The sequence below is a fragment of the Lissotriton vulgaris genome, chromosome 3_1 (assembly GCF_964263255.1).
Source record: "Lissotriton vulgaris chromosome 3_1, aLisVul1.2, whole genome shotgun sequence".
Taxonomy (NCBI): Eukaryota; Metazoa; Chordata; class Amphibia; order Caudata; family Salamandridae; genus Lissotriton; species Lissotriton vulgaris.
The window spans coordinates 545004426-545020090 of record NC_141689.1 but is presented as its reverse complement, the minus strand read 5'-3'; the positions used below and the strand labels follow the sequence as shown (position 1 = coordinate 545020090).

General features: G+C 50.6%; 1 protein-coding gene across 1 annotated transcript in view; it reads left to right on the top strand.

Annotated features, from left to right (window-relative positions):
• Nucleotides 1–15665, top strand: part of BDP1 (BDP1 general transcription factor IIIB subunit) — a 1412545-nt gene that overhangs the window by 1010995 nt on the left and 385885 nt on the right. Inside the window, exon 32 of the mRNA XM_086960808.1 lies at nt 14152–14377. Coding sequence (XP_086816934.1) covers nt 14152–14377 — 226 coding nt within the window. The remainder of the gene's footprint in view (nt 1–14151; nt 14378–15665) is intronic.

Below are 15665 nucleotides of genomic sequence, written 5' to 3'. Positions count from 1 at the left end.
CGCGGAGCCGCAGGGGACGCCTGCAGACGACGCCTACCGACGCGCAGGGGTACTGCTACGCAAAAGTTTCCGGATCCAGTCTGACGCCTGGGGATATTCTAAGGTAAGGAATCTAACACTAACTAATGTTTCTTACAGATATATCGTTACCGAAGGTAAGTAACTTGTTCGTTAGGCCTGCCTGTGGCTAGGTCTGGGGCTCCCCCAAACCCATCCCCATGTAGGCTTAAGTTGGCCCTTGTAAGTCTGCTGACTAAAGCTTGGCCATTGTCTACCTCTCCATCAGATGAGTTTCCATCTTCCCTACCATCTACATTTTCTGTTTCAGGGAGGTTAGAGTCGGGGTTCTCTTCTAAGGGGGGTATGCTTCCATCTGCTGGATCTGAGGGGCCTAGGTTAGAGGCCCTTCTAGCATCATAGGTCTCTAAGAGTCCTAACAGAAAAAGAAGGGTAGGGTTGGAACCCTGTTTCAGTTTCCTGGAGGTACACAATTGTCACATCTCCTGGAAACTGAGTGCTGCATATCTGGAAAGGACCTGTGGAGGGTTCACTAATCACAAGGGGAGTCACGGTGGCCTCTCCTGTGATAGACATGCTTTCTAGTGAGGGGTGGTGTGTGCACCTACCTACACTATGGGTTTTCCTACTGATCCCTTGCTAAGAGTTGTAGTCAGGGTGTGCTAGACCCTTTCTACTACAACAGCTGGTTCAGTAGAACTCAGAGTATTTCTAAGCTTGTTATATGTACCTATGGACCTTATGTGATCTTTCAAATGATATCTCAAGATTATATTTGGTAAAAAAACAGCAAGCCCAAATCCCAACCGCTGCACACCAATGTGAGAAGTTGGCCTGATATATGATGCTCACTAGTTCTAGTGATCACCTTGTATCAGTCCAAACAACCCTTATGGTGATTGGTTGTAAGTCAACCTTATAGACCAGCTATCCTAATGGAAGCATGGACAGAGCAGTCTTAGGCTAAACTCTTTTGGCATGTGAAGCCAGCTGTTTTACAACATATAACCCCTTGAATACCAGATGAAAGGACACCACACAGGTTGTTATGAAAATAAACAATATATTTATTACTAACAAACACCTCTGAACTCTTTATGAGATCAGAGGGCTAAGCACATAAGAATACTCTTCAGAAAAATACAGTAAGTCGCACAATTACAATGGTGCCCTAGGGGCACGACAAACCATATACTAAGTTAATTGGTTAAGTAGAACGATAGAAGAAATGAGTATGCCCAGAGGCTGTAGAATCGCTGGGGCTACACCACCCTAACATTAGGTAAGGAGCAGGAGGCCCACGGGACGTGTGTGCAGTGCTAGAACACACACGCGGGTTTCAATGCAAAGTCAATGGGCACGAACAATTTACAAAATAGGTGAGTAAGGACAGTTCCGACTGGTTGAGACTAAAACTACATGATACTTGGACACTAGGAGAGTCAATCTACCTTTGAGCACCGAAATGCTCTCGTTACCTCACCCACGGGCTGCGGGCGCATTGGTGTGAAAGTGTGTCGGGTTTCCGCGTTGAAGTCAATGGAGCCTTGGAGAAAAGATGCTGCAGGCGACCAGGAGGAAGATGTCTGGAGTGATCCAAGGGCGGATTGAAGAAGATGGAGACCTGAAAGCAGAGGGGACAGTGTTCAAAGTCACTAGCCAGTAGCCACTAGCCAGACTGGAGTGGAACCAGGAAGGAACCAGATGATGTTGTCGCAATCAGGTGATGACGTGACGCTTGACTCTGCAGCCACGTGAACCAGGAGGCATCTTCGACGACCAGGATGGAGGCACGAGCTGTCCCACGCAGGCTCTCGCTGTCGGTGGTGTCTGTTCCAGGATTGGATTCAACAGGCCTTGGCAAATGCAACCCACGCGGCAAGTGAAGATGGCGTCTGGTGCGGACCAGGAGGGTCTGGGGTACTTTCCTTTGCAGGGAAGCTAGGCCCAGTCTGGAGCAACCAGACCAGCGGTGTTGTTTCAGGATTTTGTCGTCTAGGAGGCCACTAGCCAGCCGGCAAGTGACCAGACAACGCGTCGAGTAGCAATCAAGCAGAAGGGCCCCACACAGATCTCATGGATGCTGGAGGGCTGGACTCCGGTGCAGGAGCTGCTCGGGGCTGGGGTTCTCAATCCCCAAAGCACTCACTCGAGGGTGCCTCAGAGGTCGTGCTGGAAGCGAAGTGCAGTTTCTTCAAGTAGGCTGGTCCCACGTGTCTCGTCGCACCCACGGATCTCAGCTGTGCTGCAGATGTGGGTTGAGGTCGGAGAGGTCTGGAAGTCCGGGTCTCGTCGGGCTCTTAAGTCTGGTTCCACCAGGAAGGACGACAAAGTGAAACGCTAGGACGCTTGATGGTGCCTGCAGATGCAGGGTGGTCACTCCTTGGCCACAAGGGAGATTTCTTCAGTCTTCTGTGGAGCAGAGTTTCTTCTTTGTAGAGTTGTTCAGGATAATCTAATTTGGAATGGGACTGGCTCCTACCTTTATTCTGCTAAAGGGGGCTGTACTAGCGACTAGGTCCTTCCCATGGGTGGGACCTGGAATGGGGGTGGTTACACCCCCTCTACTTTGTCGGGTTTCGCGCCAGAGCTGGGGGTGGAGTGCCCCAGCAACTGGTTTGAACCGGGGTATGCACAGGGACACCTTGTGTGCCCCAGGCATGTCTCATTCCTTTCAGCCCTGCCTATCTGGATACACAAAGTCCTGTCTGGGGTGGTGCTAGCACCTTCCCAGGCAGGAAACCCTTTGTCCAGGCCTCCCTTGCTGGAAGGACTCCCAGCAGAAGCAGGTCAGACTTGTGTCTGTGGCAGCAGCATTTATTTTGTGATGCTGAGGCTCGGGTTAACTTTAACCGGGGTTCTAGTTCTGTACATGTCGTGCCCCTCTAAAAGGGTGGAATGCTACCCCCGTCGCCAGACCTGGGGAGGGGGTAGTATTCCAAATCGTAATACACCTTATTGGACATGTTTTGATAATGCCAAACCAAAGTTAGCAATAACCCCAAGGATTATAATGCACTTAAGAGTATATGGTATGGCACTATCATGGAAACAGCTAAAGTACATGGTTCCAAAAGCTGCAGACAGGCTCAGCTCATGCTAGAGCACCATCTCACATATTTCCAAGCACTCTGCCTTCAGGATTGATAAGGCCTGCCATAGGAGTGACTTATAGGAATATATGTGTCCATTTTGGATTAGATATAGGTATACTATATCTACAGTAAAGGGTGATTACACCACCTTGCCCCTGCTGTGTTACCAGCCAGTTGTGTCTGTTTAGATGGCCAGCCAGGGGTGGCGTAATACATGCTGCAGCCCCTGGTAGGCCTTGGGTGCACTTATGCCCTGGGTACCTATGGTACACTGTACAAGGACTTACAAGAGTGACCCAATACCAATTGGTAAATGCACCTAAAGTACATTTGTGTCAATTTAGAGAGAGAACAGCTAGGCTGTGGGTCTGATTAGCAGGCCCACAGCCAGGGAAAGTCGTAAACCAGTGAAGCAAAAAGAACGGTGGCGATTCGTCGTCACGCCTAGTTGAGGTCCGCCAACTTTTCGGCCGATGTCCAGAATACACTAATGGACATGCCGTTTGATAGCTGTCGCTTTTTTGGCGACAAGGCAGACCATGCACTTGAGCGCTTTAAGGACTCCAGTGCTACGGCCAAGTCCTTGGGCCTCTCGGCCCCGCTCCAGCAAACGGGTGCCTTTCGCTCCTTTCATGGCCAAGGAAGGGGCGCCCCCACACGTGCTGCCAGCCACGCACCGCAGACTAACATCCAATGCGGTGGCGGCCGTGGAAATCGCCGTGGAGGCGGTCGGGGACAAAGGCAAGGCCAGTCCACACCCTCCCCCGCAGCATCCGCCTCAGAACCCTCCTAGTCCGTGCTTTTCGGCCCATGTGACGCCAGTGGGGGGCAGGGTTCGCCATCACCACTCTTACTGGCGCACTGTCACATCGGACAGGTGGGTGCTGCAAATCGTCCGAAGGGGCTACTCCCTCCCCTTCGAGACGACCCCTCAAGCCATGCCACCGCAACACCACCGCGTATCGGGGGATCATTTGTGGCTTCTACAGGAGGAAGTTTCGACCCTCTTGGCCAAGGGGGCCATCAAGCACGTTCCTGGGTCAGAAGTAGGATGTGGTTGCTACTCTCACTACTTTCTGGTACCCAAGAAGGGCAAAGGGGGCCTACGCCCTATCTTGGACCTACGGAACGTCAACGGCTTCCTCCGGAAGGAGAAGTTCAAGATGCTGACTCTGGCTCAGGTCTTAGCTGCCCTGGACCCAGGAGACTGGATGGTAGCGTTGGACTTGCAGGACGCTTATTTCCACATCCCCGTCCTGCCGGCCCACCGGCGCTACCTGCGGTTCACGGTAGGCCACGAGCACTTTCAGTGTACCGTGCTCCCCTTCGGCCTTACCAGCGCTCCACGGGTGTTCACGAAAGTGATGGCGGTGGTCGGAGCTCATCTGCGCAGATTAGGGGTTTCAGTCTTCCCCTACCTCGACGACTGGTGGTTGAAGGCGGGCTCGCCCCAGACAGTCGTCAGCCACCTCCAGACGACGGCAGACCTCTTGCAGCAGCTGGGGTTCTCCATCAATGTGCCGAAGTCAAACCTGTGCCCCTCTCAGAAGCTCCTTTTCATCGGAGCGGTTCTCAACTCGGCGCAGTTTCGGGTTTACCCACACGAACAGCGTGGTCGGGATATACAGGCTCTGATTCCCGAGTCTCAGTCAGGTTGACGCTGCGGCTTCTGGGGCTGATGGCTTACTGCATCCTTCTGGTGCATCACGCCCGTTGGCGGATGCGGGCTCTGTAGTGGGACCTGAAGTTTCAGTGGGCCCAGCATCAGGGCAACCTGTCCGACCATGTCCTGATCTCGGAGGGCACTGCGAGACAGCTGCAGTGGTGGCTCACGGACCGCGATTGGGTCAGCGGCAGATCCCTCTCCCTTCCCCAACCGGAGCATGTAGTTGTGACGGACGCGTCCCTCTAGGGCTGGGGAGGTCACATGGGAGAGGCGGACATCAGAGGCCTCTGGTATCCGGCGGAGTCCCGGCTCCATATAAACCTTTTGGAGCTGCAGGCGATTCGTCTAGCACTGAAGGCATTCCTCCCCTCTGTCCGGGGGAGTGTAGTGCAGGTGTTCACGGACAACCCCATAGCCTTGTGGTACTGCAACAAACAGGGCCGGGTGGGGTCGTGGACCCTCTGCCAGAAGGCTCTGCGCCTTTGGCAGTGGCTGGAACATCAGGGTGTGACCCTGGTGGTTCAACACCTGGCAGGTTCTCTGAACGCCAGGGCGGACGAACTCAGCCGCCAGTGCATGATGGATCACGAATGGCGTCTGAACTCGGACGTGACTCAAGGCCTCTTTCTGCAATGGGGAGAGCCTTGGTTAGATCTATTCGCCACCGAAGCGAACGTGCAATGTCATCAGTTCTGCGCGTTGGAATTTCCAAGGCGGCACTCGCTCGGAGACGCTTTTCATCGCAAGTGGAGTTGCGGTCTGTTGTACCCCTTTCCGCCTATACCACTTCTGCCCAGAGTGCTGAAGAAGATCAGGCGCGACCGGGCACAAGTCATCCTAGTGGCTCCGGACTGGGCACGAAGGGACTGGTATCCCGAGCTATGTCAGTCGATCCCCCGGTTCGTCTGCCTCTTCAGGAGGACCTTCTGTCGCAGCAGCAGGTGACGGTCCTCCACCCGAACCTGTCCAGTTTCCACCTCCATGCTTGGAGATTGAGCGGCGACAGTTGAGGCCATTTGACTTGCCTCCTGAAGTCTGTAACATCATTCTGGCAGCCAGGCGTCCCTCCACAAAGGCGGTATACGCCTGCAGGTGGAACAGATTTGTGGCATGGTGCACAGCAAAGGCTGTGGATCCTCTCTCTGCCCCTCTTTCTGAGGTTCTTCTCTTTCTTCTTTCTCATGCCCAGCAGGGCTCTGCTCTGGGCACTATCAAGGGCTACCTTTCTGCTCTTTCAGCCTTTTTGAGGCTGCCTGATCAACCTTCTTTGTTCAAGTCCCTTATTGTTAATCGATTCTTGAAAGGCATCACACATACGTTCCCTCTTGTTCCCTTTGTGATGCCCCAGTGGGACTTGAACTGGGTTCTTACTTTTCTGATGTGCACTCCGTTCGAGCCACTTCACAACTGTCCTCTCCGCCTTCTTACTTTGAAGACTGCCTTCCTGGTAGCCATCACCTCTGCCAGGAGAGTGAGTGAGCTCCAGGCTCTATCCTGTAAACCTCCTTTTCCTTTCGGTCCATCCGGACAAGGTTGTGTTGCGGACAAGGCCCTCTTTCCTGCCCAAGGTAGTCACAGCCTTTCACATCGGGCAATCCATCACCTTGCCCACCTTCTTTCTGCCTCCGCATCCCTCGAGAGAGGAAGAGAGGCTCCACCGTCTGGATCCAAAGCGTGCGCTCTCTTACTATCTAGATCGCACACGCCAGTTCCGGGTTGATGACCAACTCTTTGTTGGTTACGTGGGCGCCAAGAAGGGAAAGGCGGTACACAAGCGGACCATCTCGCGGTGGATCATCTTGTGTATCCAGGCATGCTACTCCTTGGCTAAGAAGGAACCCCCTGTTGGACTGAGGGTTCATTCCACTCGGGCCACGGCGACTACCACTGCCCTGGGCCGAGGAGTGCCCTTGCAGGACATTTGCCAGGCAGCTACGTGGGCCTCGCTGCACACGTTTGCAAGACATTATTGCCTGGACAGCCAAGTCCGGAGGGATGGCTTCTTTGGCCGTTCCGTCCTCCAGGACTTTCTGGTGTGATTATTGGTTCGCAGACCCACCACCGGGGTTGGTATTGCTGGGGTATCTTTTCTAAGGTAAGGAATCTATCACTAACATGTCTCCTTCAGATGCACAAGTTACTACTTGTGTTATGATATATCTGTAAGAGACATTAGTTAGTGATAGATTCCTTACCGACCCACCCATCCTTCCCGTTCTGCGAACCGATATCTAGGGTTAAGGTCATCCCCTTTCAGGGCCCTAGTGTCATGGCATCACCATTGGTTCTATCATGGCTCTGCGTATCTGGCGCGGAAAAGCTGTGTATAAGAACTGACGTCAGCGCGCGAGGGCGGCGTCTAAGTACTCCGGCGACGTCATTCCGGCGCTAACGACGCCGATGACGGACACGGAGCCGTGGACGATGCCTACCGACGCGCAGGGGTATTGCTACGCAAAAGTTTCCGGATCCAGTCTTACGCCTGGGGATATTCTAAGGTAAGGAATCTATCACTAACTAATGTCTCTTACAGATATATTGTTACACAAGTAGTAACTTATGCGTCTCGCCGCCGCCAGTCTGGTCGCCGGGGCATCCGCAAGAGGGGAATGCGAACGGTCAAGGTCAACGTCCACAGTACAGTTGAAGTCTCTCCCTAATAATACCAACCCCGTCAGCAGGGTCGCCAGCTGCCCCGCGAGATGCGCCAAAAATGCAGCTTGATCTACGTTGGGGGCATAGTTGCTGCTCAACACAATGTCCCTACCGTCAAGGCGTCCTGTAACTACCACGTACCGGCCGTCCGGGTCAACTAGCTGCCCAGTGCTCTGAAATGGGACCCCGCAGGAATCCAAATCAATGTGCTCCTTGCAAGGCCAAATAAGCTGTGCAGAACACCTGCCCACACCATCTGCGTTGTAGAGCCACCCCTTCTTGTTTCGTGAGATGCGTTTCCTGTAATAGTGCGATCTGCACCCCTCTTCTCACAAGGTAAGGGTGTATCTTATGGCGACGTGTCATAGTGTGCATTCCCCTGACTTTCCACGTCATACACTTAATGCCTACGGTGGATCCCAAAGTACTGTCTTCAGTGTCTCCCCACCCTGATCCCCCCCCCCTCCCCCAGCGTCATGCCTGACCCCAATAGGAACCCCGTGAAACCCTTGAACTCCCCAACTCCTACTCCCCAGGACAGGTACAATCGAACTAGCTCCCATCCAAACGAATGCAACAATCAACTGATCACTAAATGTGGTGAGGCGTGTTCTGACCCCATGAGACCCAGTGCCCTCCCGGCCACACCCATCCCGCTTAAAACAGGGGAGACCCCATCTACAACTCATTCCTGGTGTCCTTCCCTCCTCCCTGGAGTCCAGCACATGCAGGAGCCAGTCCCTGGCGCCAGCTTAGACTTTCCTTACCCAACTTCATGCACCCACCTCACAGGAGTAAATCCGCTATCTGGAGCGTAACCTCAGGAAGGTCAGGCTCAGAGTCCCCATTCGTGCTGCTGGTAGGAGAAGTCCCAAGTCTGCCCATGTTGTGGCTAGTGACAGTGGAGTTCAGACGAGCCTCACCCCGGCTGATCTCTGCAACAGCCTGCACGGCCCTGTCCCTCTCAAGTTGGGAGTCCCGGTGGCGTCCCAGACGTGCAGGTGATCCTCGTTCCGTGGTGTTCGGTGGAGAAGTAGTTCTTGATCCCGGTTTTCGCGCCTCTAGCCACTGCCATGTGTCCTGTGGAGTAGTGAAGAAATGCGTAGTGTCCCATCTACTACTCTTAGGCGTGCTGGGAACAACATGGCGTACGGTAACTGCAGCTGCCGGAGTTTCCGCTTTAGTGCAAGGGAGTAAGCGCGCTGCCTCTGCACCTCCCTACTGAAGTGCGGGAAGATCATCACCCTGGCGTTCGTGATTTGGAGGTTCTGCTTCCCCCAGCTTGCTGAAGGATATGGGCTCTGTTGCGTTAATGGAGCAAGCGCACAACCATAGATTGCGGGGGTGCACCCAGCTTGAGAGGTCTGGCTGGGACCCTGTGAGCTCCTTGAAGGGCGAAGGAGGGGGAGAGCCGTTCCGGGACCCCTACTATGCGCAGGTTATTTCTTCAAGAGCGCCCCTCACTGTCCTCCTCTCTCGTCTCCAAGACCTTGACTCTGTTCTCCACCAATTTAGGAGAGCGCTGCAAAGTAGAGATAGCATCCGGTACCTCCTCCAAGGACTTCTCATTAGCTTTCACCTGCTCTTTGAGTTTGCGGTGGTCGTCCTTCAGTAGGTTGATATCCACTACTATGGTGTTCATCTTGGTCTCCAAGACCTCCCTTGAGAAGGTGATAGCCTGCATTATGTCCACCAGTGTGGGGCCCCATGGTGCCCTGTCCCTCATTTAGGCACAAGAAAGTTCAGAGCGCACTGAGAGGGTCCACAGCAACGCGGTCGAATCCAGTAGGTTGCTTCCCTGAAGGCACACAGCAGGGCCAGGACGCAGAGACGATCCGCCTACTCAATAGGGAACCGGGGCAGACCAACCCCACTCAAGGACTACAGTGCACCCACCTCAAGGCACCTAGTCCCTCAAATCAAAATGGCATTGTCCCTGAATTCCAAGGACCGCACAGCGATAAGTAGTGTAGTCCTGGCCTCCCTTGCCAAACAGAAGGCCTGTGCCCTCTCTGCACGCCGCAATAGTTCACCCCTGCACAGTAAGCCATTCCCCTTGGGCTGCACCACAGGGGGAAAGCGCTATTCCGGTCTGCTTGCTTGGAAGGGAAACAGGGTGGGCGTCCCCTCCACAAGTATTCCAGGGCACACTCCTGAGGCTCTCCAAGCCTCTCGACCAGAGTAATACTACCCCCAGCAAAGTGCTCTGCAAGTCCGCCAGAACCGAGGCTCAGGTAGCGGCGGCAGCAGCAGTCCTCCCGCCATTGTCACCTTACTTGCAGGTGGGTTCTGGCTCAGTGAGTAGGGTCCCTCTGGTCATGGCCCCCTCCATTTTCGGGCAGTCGCCGGGATCAGGGAAGGTGGGTCCCTCCCCGACCTCCAGGCCCGCCAGGTACCCGCTCACTGTGTCTCCAGCCCGCGGCGGTGCGCGGATCAGTGTCCAGGCCTATGACTCCGAGAACTGCGGGCCGGAGTGTCCTTGCGCAAGCATCCCCCTGCACCACTTTGCTGCCGCCATCTTGCGGACTCTGTGTTCGGAGCCAGGTCTGTCAATCTGCGGTGCTCCGTGATCACCAGGGGGTCTTGTCCCTGTGCCAGTCGTTCTGCAGTCCGCCCTCCGCACCGCCACCCAAGCCGGATAGGGAGCCTCAGGACTGGCCGCTGCCCAGAGATACCAGCCTCACCAGTGCCCGGCCGCCATCTTGGAAGCTCTGCGCCAGTCGGAGAGATTTTCAGCTTTCCTCGTCTAAAGCGAGAATAAGAGAAGCGACAAGGGGAAACCCTGCTGCGTGCCTCTTCCTATCGGGATTCATGCAGAGCTTCGCCCATTGACTTGCACCTGGGCTTTCAGCATCCTGTAGTTGCTCAAGACCCTGGAGCAAAACCGCTCACCCATGCAAAAGTGGGCCAGTGTCGCTTCCAAATAGAGCCAAGGTTGAATACTTTCTTGGCCTCGACCAATAGTAGCATTTTTTCACGCGTGACAAGGGTGGCCTTGTCTTTAATGTGGAGGAGTGATTTCGTATTATCAGTGCGCTGCCTCTGAGGGATAAAGCCTGCTTTATTCAGGGCTACCAAACCCTGCATGAAGGGATTGAGGCGGGCCGCTAGGATACCAGTGAACAGTTACGCATCACCTTCAGTAGAGAGATGGGTCAATAGTCTGTGCACTGTCGGCTATCCTTTCTGGGCATAGGGATGACGACGATGTTCGCCTCGTGCATCGAGGGCGGAAGTATAACTGTGCCTGAGATCGAATTGAAGAGCCTTGTGTGGACTGGGACTAGTCCCATCGCTGTGAGGGCAGTCGAAGTAGCACTGCCAGCGGAGTGTCTTCAGCGGCCCCTACCACCTTTTTGTAGGTTCCAATATTTCATTTCTGAGTGTATTGCATTCTTTTCTTTTTATAAAAGACAAACACTGTATTGGACAATCCATTACTGTGCTGGTGGGTGATTGTTGAGTTCTGAGCTTGATGCATTCCCTGAGAAGAATGTGGCTACTTCGTATCATACCACTGACTGTTAAGTGGTGAAGGGGTTGTACTTGTCCCAGTTTGCAGAGCCATACTAGGGTGCATTTTAGGACGTAATAGGTAAACGACCCCAGCCCAAATGTGTCACTGCTGAGGCGGGGATATCATGTGGGGGTGATGGAGATCAGAGACCAGTGATCACCAATAGAGAACAAGCTCCACATCAACCTTTTTGAGATTCAGGTGACTGTTTGGCCATGTGGTATCACAACAGGCAGTGCAGGGTGGGCTCTGCGTCTCTGGAGATGGTTGGATCAGTAGGAGATCTTTCTGGCAGTCTTTTGAGGTAGCAGGACTAGGGGTAGATCTTACTGGTAGACAATCATCCAGAGGGGTCCCTAAACGCCTGATCAATTAAGTTGAGAGGACATCTGTTGGTGGACCATGAGTGGTGTCTCTATCCTGAGGTGGCACGGGGCATCTTTGATCAATGGGGCATGCCCTAGCTAGATTTGTTCGCCACTGTCAAGAACACACAATATCTCACACTGGTTTTTCTGTCAAAAAGAGTTACATTCTGTCTATGATGGGGCATGGGTTTCCAGTACACGCTGCTGCCTGTGTCTCCCCTGCTTCCACAAAATGCATCTATGCTGTGTGCAAAAAAAAGTTTGTGGCCTGGTGTAGGGTTCGTTGTTTAAACCCTAGGCTTGCCAGTCTCTGATGTATTGTTTGTTTTTATTATAGGCCCAGCACAGCCTTGCTGTCGTCACAGTTAAGGGTTACTTGTAGGGTCTTTCAGCCTTTATGTTTGCCGCCTTTCTTTAAATTGCTCTTTTCTGAAGTGCCTGACACAATGCTCCTGCTAGACCATTTGTCATGCCTCTGAAGGACATGTATCTAGCCTGATGTTCTTTATTCACACGATTCAAGCCTATGCACAGTTGCTCACTGCAGCTTTTGACACTCAAGACAGTCTTTCTTATTATTGACACGGCTGCTGCAAGCACATGTATAAACTTCAGGCACTCTGCACAACCTCTAAACACCACTTTCTTCCTGGACAAATTGGTGCTGTACAATCTAGCTGGCCAAAGGTGATATCACCATTCCATGTTGGTCATTGGATTAGTGGGCCAACATTCTTCGCTTTGCCACACCCTTCAAAAGAGCAGTAAGGGCTCAACCAGCTTGTTCCTAAGAGAGCTTTGAATTTCTACAGTGACTGTACAAGAAACTATTGTGTGGATGATCAGCTCTTTTTGGGGCAAGGTGGTGCAAAATTGACTTTCTCAAGGTGGATACTCCTTTGCAATATAGTCTGCTACTTCCTGACTAAGAAGGAACTCCCAGAAGGCATACAGCTCATCCCACCAGGGCCAAGACCACTATGACGGCACTGGCAAGGGAAGTGCTGATTCTTGATATCTGCCAGGCTGTGACGTGTGCATTGGTGCACACATTCACAAAACACTTCTGCCCTCACAGTGTGGTCCAACAGCACAGCCATTTTGCCCATTAGTTTGGTCCTTGCAAGACATTTAATCTGAGTCCACTCCTCCGACCTTCCACCTTTGGGAGGTAAGGCTCTGGTATCTATTCTAAAAGTGAGGAATCTGCTGTTGGCAATATCCATCAGAATAACAATATACTTTCAGTAACTCTGTTTCTGGTGGAAACTATATATTTCAGCAGATTCATAACTACCCTCGCACCTTTGTGGCGTGGACTCCTGAATATCATAATAATGTCTCAAGTTAGATTTTGGAGGAGGAAAACACCAATCAATAAACAGGCATCAGCGCGCAAGGGTGGGTCATATGTGCAGCTCCGTGTTGTCATGCCCGGAGGAGGGATGCAGTTGTGACAGAGGGCCAATATCACCTCCTGCCAGCATGCAGGAGCTGTGGCAGCAGTTTATCAATACAGTTTGGGGAGATGTACAAGGTGAGGAATCTGTAGTTTGATGGTGTGCAGCAGAAATGTGGATCTGTGTGGAAGAACCCGAACACTGCCTCAAAACTATTGTGCGATTGTGGAATTTAGTGTTGCTCCAGTCCATTCGAAAAATGCACCTGGGTGTTCCTGAAGTTTCGGTGTGGATAATTATTTGAAATAAACACCCACTGCATTCCCTACCATTGAATACTTTTTCCTCTCAGGTGAATTCTTAAAACCTAAATAATTGTAATGTGCCATGGTATGTAAGCATGTTGGACTTTGCATTTCCGCAAGTAATCACAAAGTATTCTCTTATCTTGCGCCTCCGGGTCCTTTCACAGTCAGAGAGCAAATGGTATTGCACAATAGATCACTTTAAGTACAATTGATAATCATCCACTGCTTCCCTACCGGTGAATAATTTTTCCTCTCGGGTGAAATCTTAAATCCTAAATAAGGAAAGTGTCGAGATACATACAACTTTGTATTTCCACAAGTAATCACAAAGTATTCTGTTCTCTTGCACCTCCGGGTCCTTTCACAGCCAGAAAGTAAACGGGATTGCACGAGAGAACACCTTAAATACAATTGATAACACAAACGATGAAAGGTATTTGCTTAATCCAGTGAGTAACAGTGCCTGCATTATTAGATGGGAACGTTGCATTTTACTTTTACATGTGATAACAAATGTGACCTATTTTGCCATGATTGCTTTTAAACTTCATTTCTTTATAAATTTAGTTGGTATGCATAAATTATAAGACAAAAGTACAAAACAGTATATTGTATGCAGTGCCTTCTTTATTTCTTGCACTAATTGTTTTTACTATGCAAGCAATATTGAGTGATAATATTTATTTTTAAATGTGATGAAGTCTTAAATTTGACATAGTTTCTCATGATCATTTCAGGAACAACTTATCACTTCAAAGGTGTTACTAGCAAGACAGATGAGCAGTCATCAGATATCTGGTTCACTTTTAGTATTGTGCTAATTACTGCCATTCTAACAGAAACGTCGTGAAGTTGCCTTCTTTTGTCAGGCACTAGTTATGGTGAAATACACATAAAATAAAAGTGGTCAGCCCAATCAAAGAATAAATAGGTGATGCACTTGTGGTTCCTGTTGTTTTTTTGTATTCTGTGGTTTAGATTTTTTTACCTTTTTGAATGATCAAGTGAGAGGCAGAATCTCGTTTAGTGCTCTATTGAACTCAAAAGCATGTTTGCTACCAAACATGGAAATATACTTATGCTTGCAACTTCAGAATATTTGTTCTCTGCATTTCTTGTTACAGAAATTAGTTGTCATGAAGAAAAGAAAGGCGAGACCATGACCTTGGAGAACCAGCTCGATATTAAACCAAAGGTTATTCAGTGTGATCCTGTCTGCCGTTCTTCGCTCATTGTTGAGAACTTGTCTGCCTTTGAGAGTGAAAGCAGAGCCCTTCCAGACAGTGGAAGGAATGGTAAAACATTGGAGCTTACGGAAGATACTAACAGCAATGGAGACAAGTCAAATAGGTAACCAAAAAAATAATACCGCACATGGTATTTTAATGTTTGCAGCGGTGGCAGCAAAATCTTTTAATTTATACAAATAAATTAGTTATTAGAACCACACCCACTGCAAAGAAAAGCACTAGTCAACCCTTCCTCCTGGCTGCTAAATAGAATGGTGACAGTGACAAAGTAAACATGCCTGATAGGCTACCTCCAGTGCAGCACTTGAGTTATGCTTTTAGGATCATCCATGGTATTAGCGCTATGTAGGTCCCAGATCATGTCTTAAAAATTCTTCTTCAGAATAGTAATACTGACAGCAGTAGGTGAAAGATACTCCAAACTGAAATATTTCATTTTTTTACCAGTGGATGTCAGTTGCTTCATCAGTGTGCTGTCCCTATTCTCTCAGCCAAGGCACACTCAGCATTTCATAGTACCACAGCATGAAATGTAGGTACACAATGTTGTAAGGGTTACAGATGTTAGGCCTGCCAGAAAAGCCTCCAAGCCAGGATGTCAGAATGATGAACACCGAGAATGGCTAGGAATTAAAAGCTGCACTCACACCACATAACGTATCAAAGCCCTCCCTCAAGGTGCACATGGACTCAGCCATTTTGATGGCAACAGGGACGGATTCTCCATTAGGGCTCTGGGATTTTATTCCCCTGAAATTATTTCCTTCACATTCCTGCACAAATATTAAATAGATCGATTTATTTAGAGATATGATTGTATCTCTAAACATATCAATGTATTTAAGTAAGGACTGTCTGTCCCATTGATGACTGCCTGCCTCACTCTGAAGTAGGAGACAGATGCCAGGCAGTAAATCAACTTTCTGAACTGTGACGCACGAGGCAGGGCTTTCTGTTCTAGAGCCCTTCATAATGAATCAATTCCATTGTATTCTACGGCAGGATCTACTGAAGGCCAGTGATGCTTTTATCGTCATAGTTTCAGGTGTTGAAATCTCTATCCCTGCGAGAGAGCAGCCGTCCATCATTCACAGGCATAGATCACACCCTTCTCATTCATCACACATAGAAGTGGATGCATGTACATGTGTTTTGGAGTCCTATCCTCTGTAATTGTAAATGTTTAAATGCTAATCTTCAGGTGTGCATATTGTACTAAGACCCCGCGCCACCCTAACCTCCCCCTCTGGGACTCCCCAAGGCCTGGCTGCATGTTGCTGGCCCCGTTAGAAGTGGAGCTGCTGCATTTATTCTTCAGTGAAATGGATCCAGTAGACCAGCAGGCTAGGATTCTTGTCCCCTTGTGAACTTGATACAACTATCCGAGT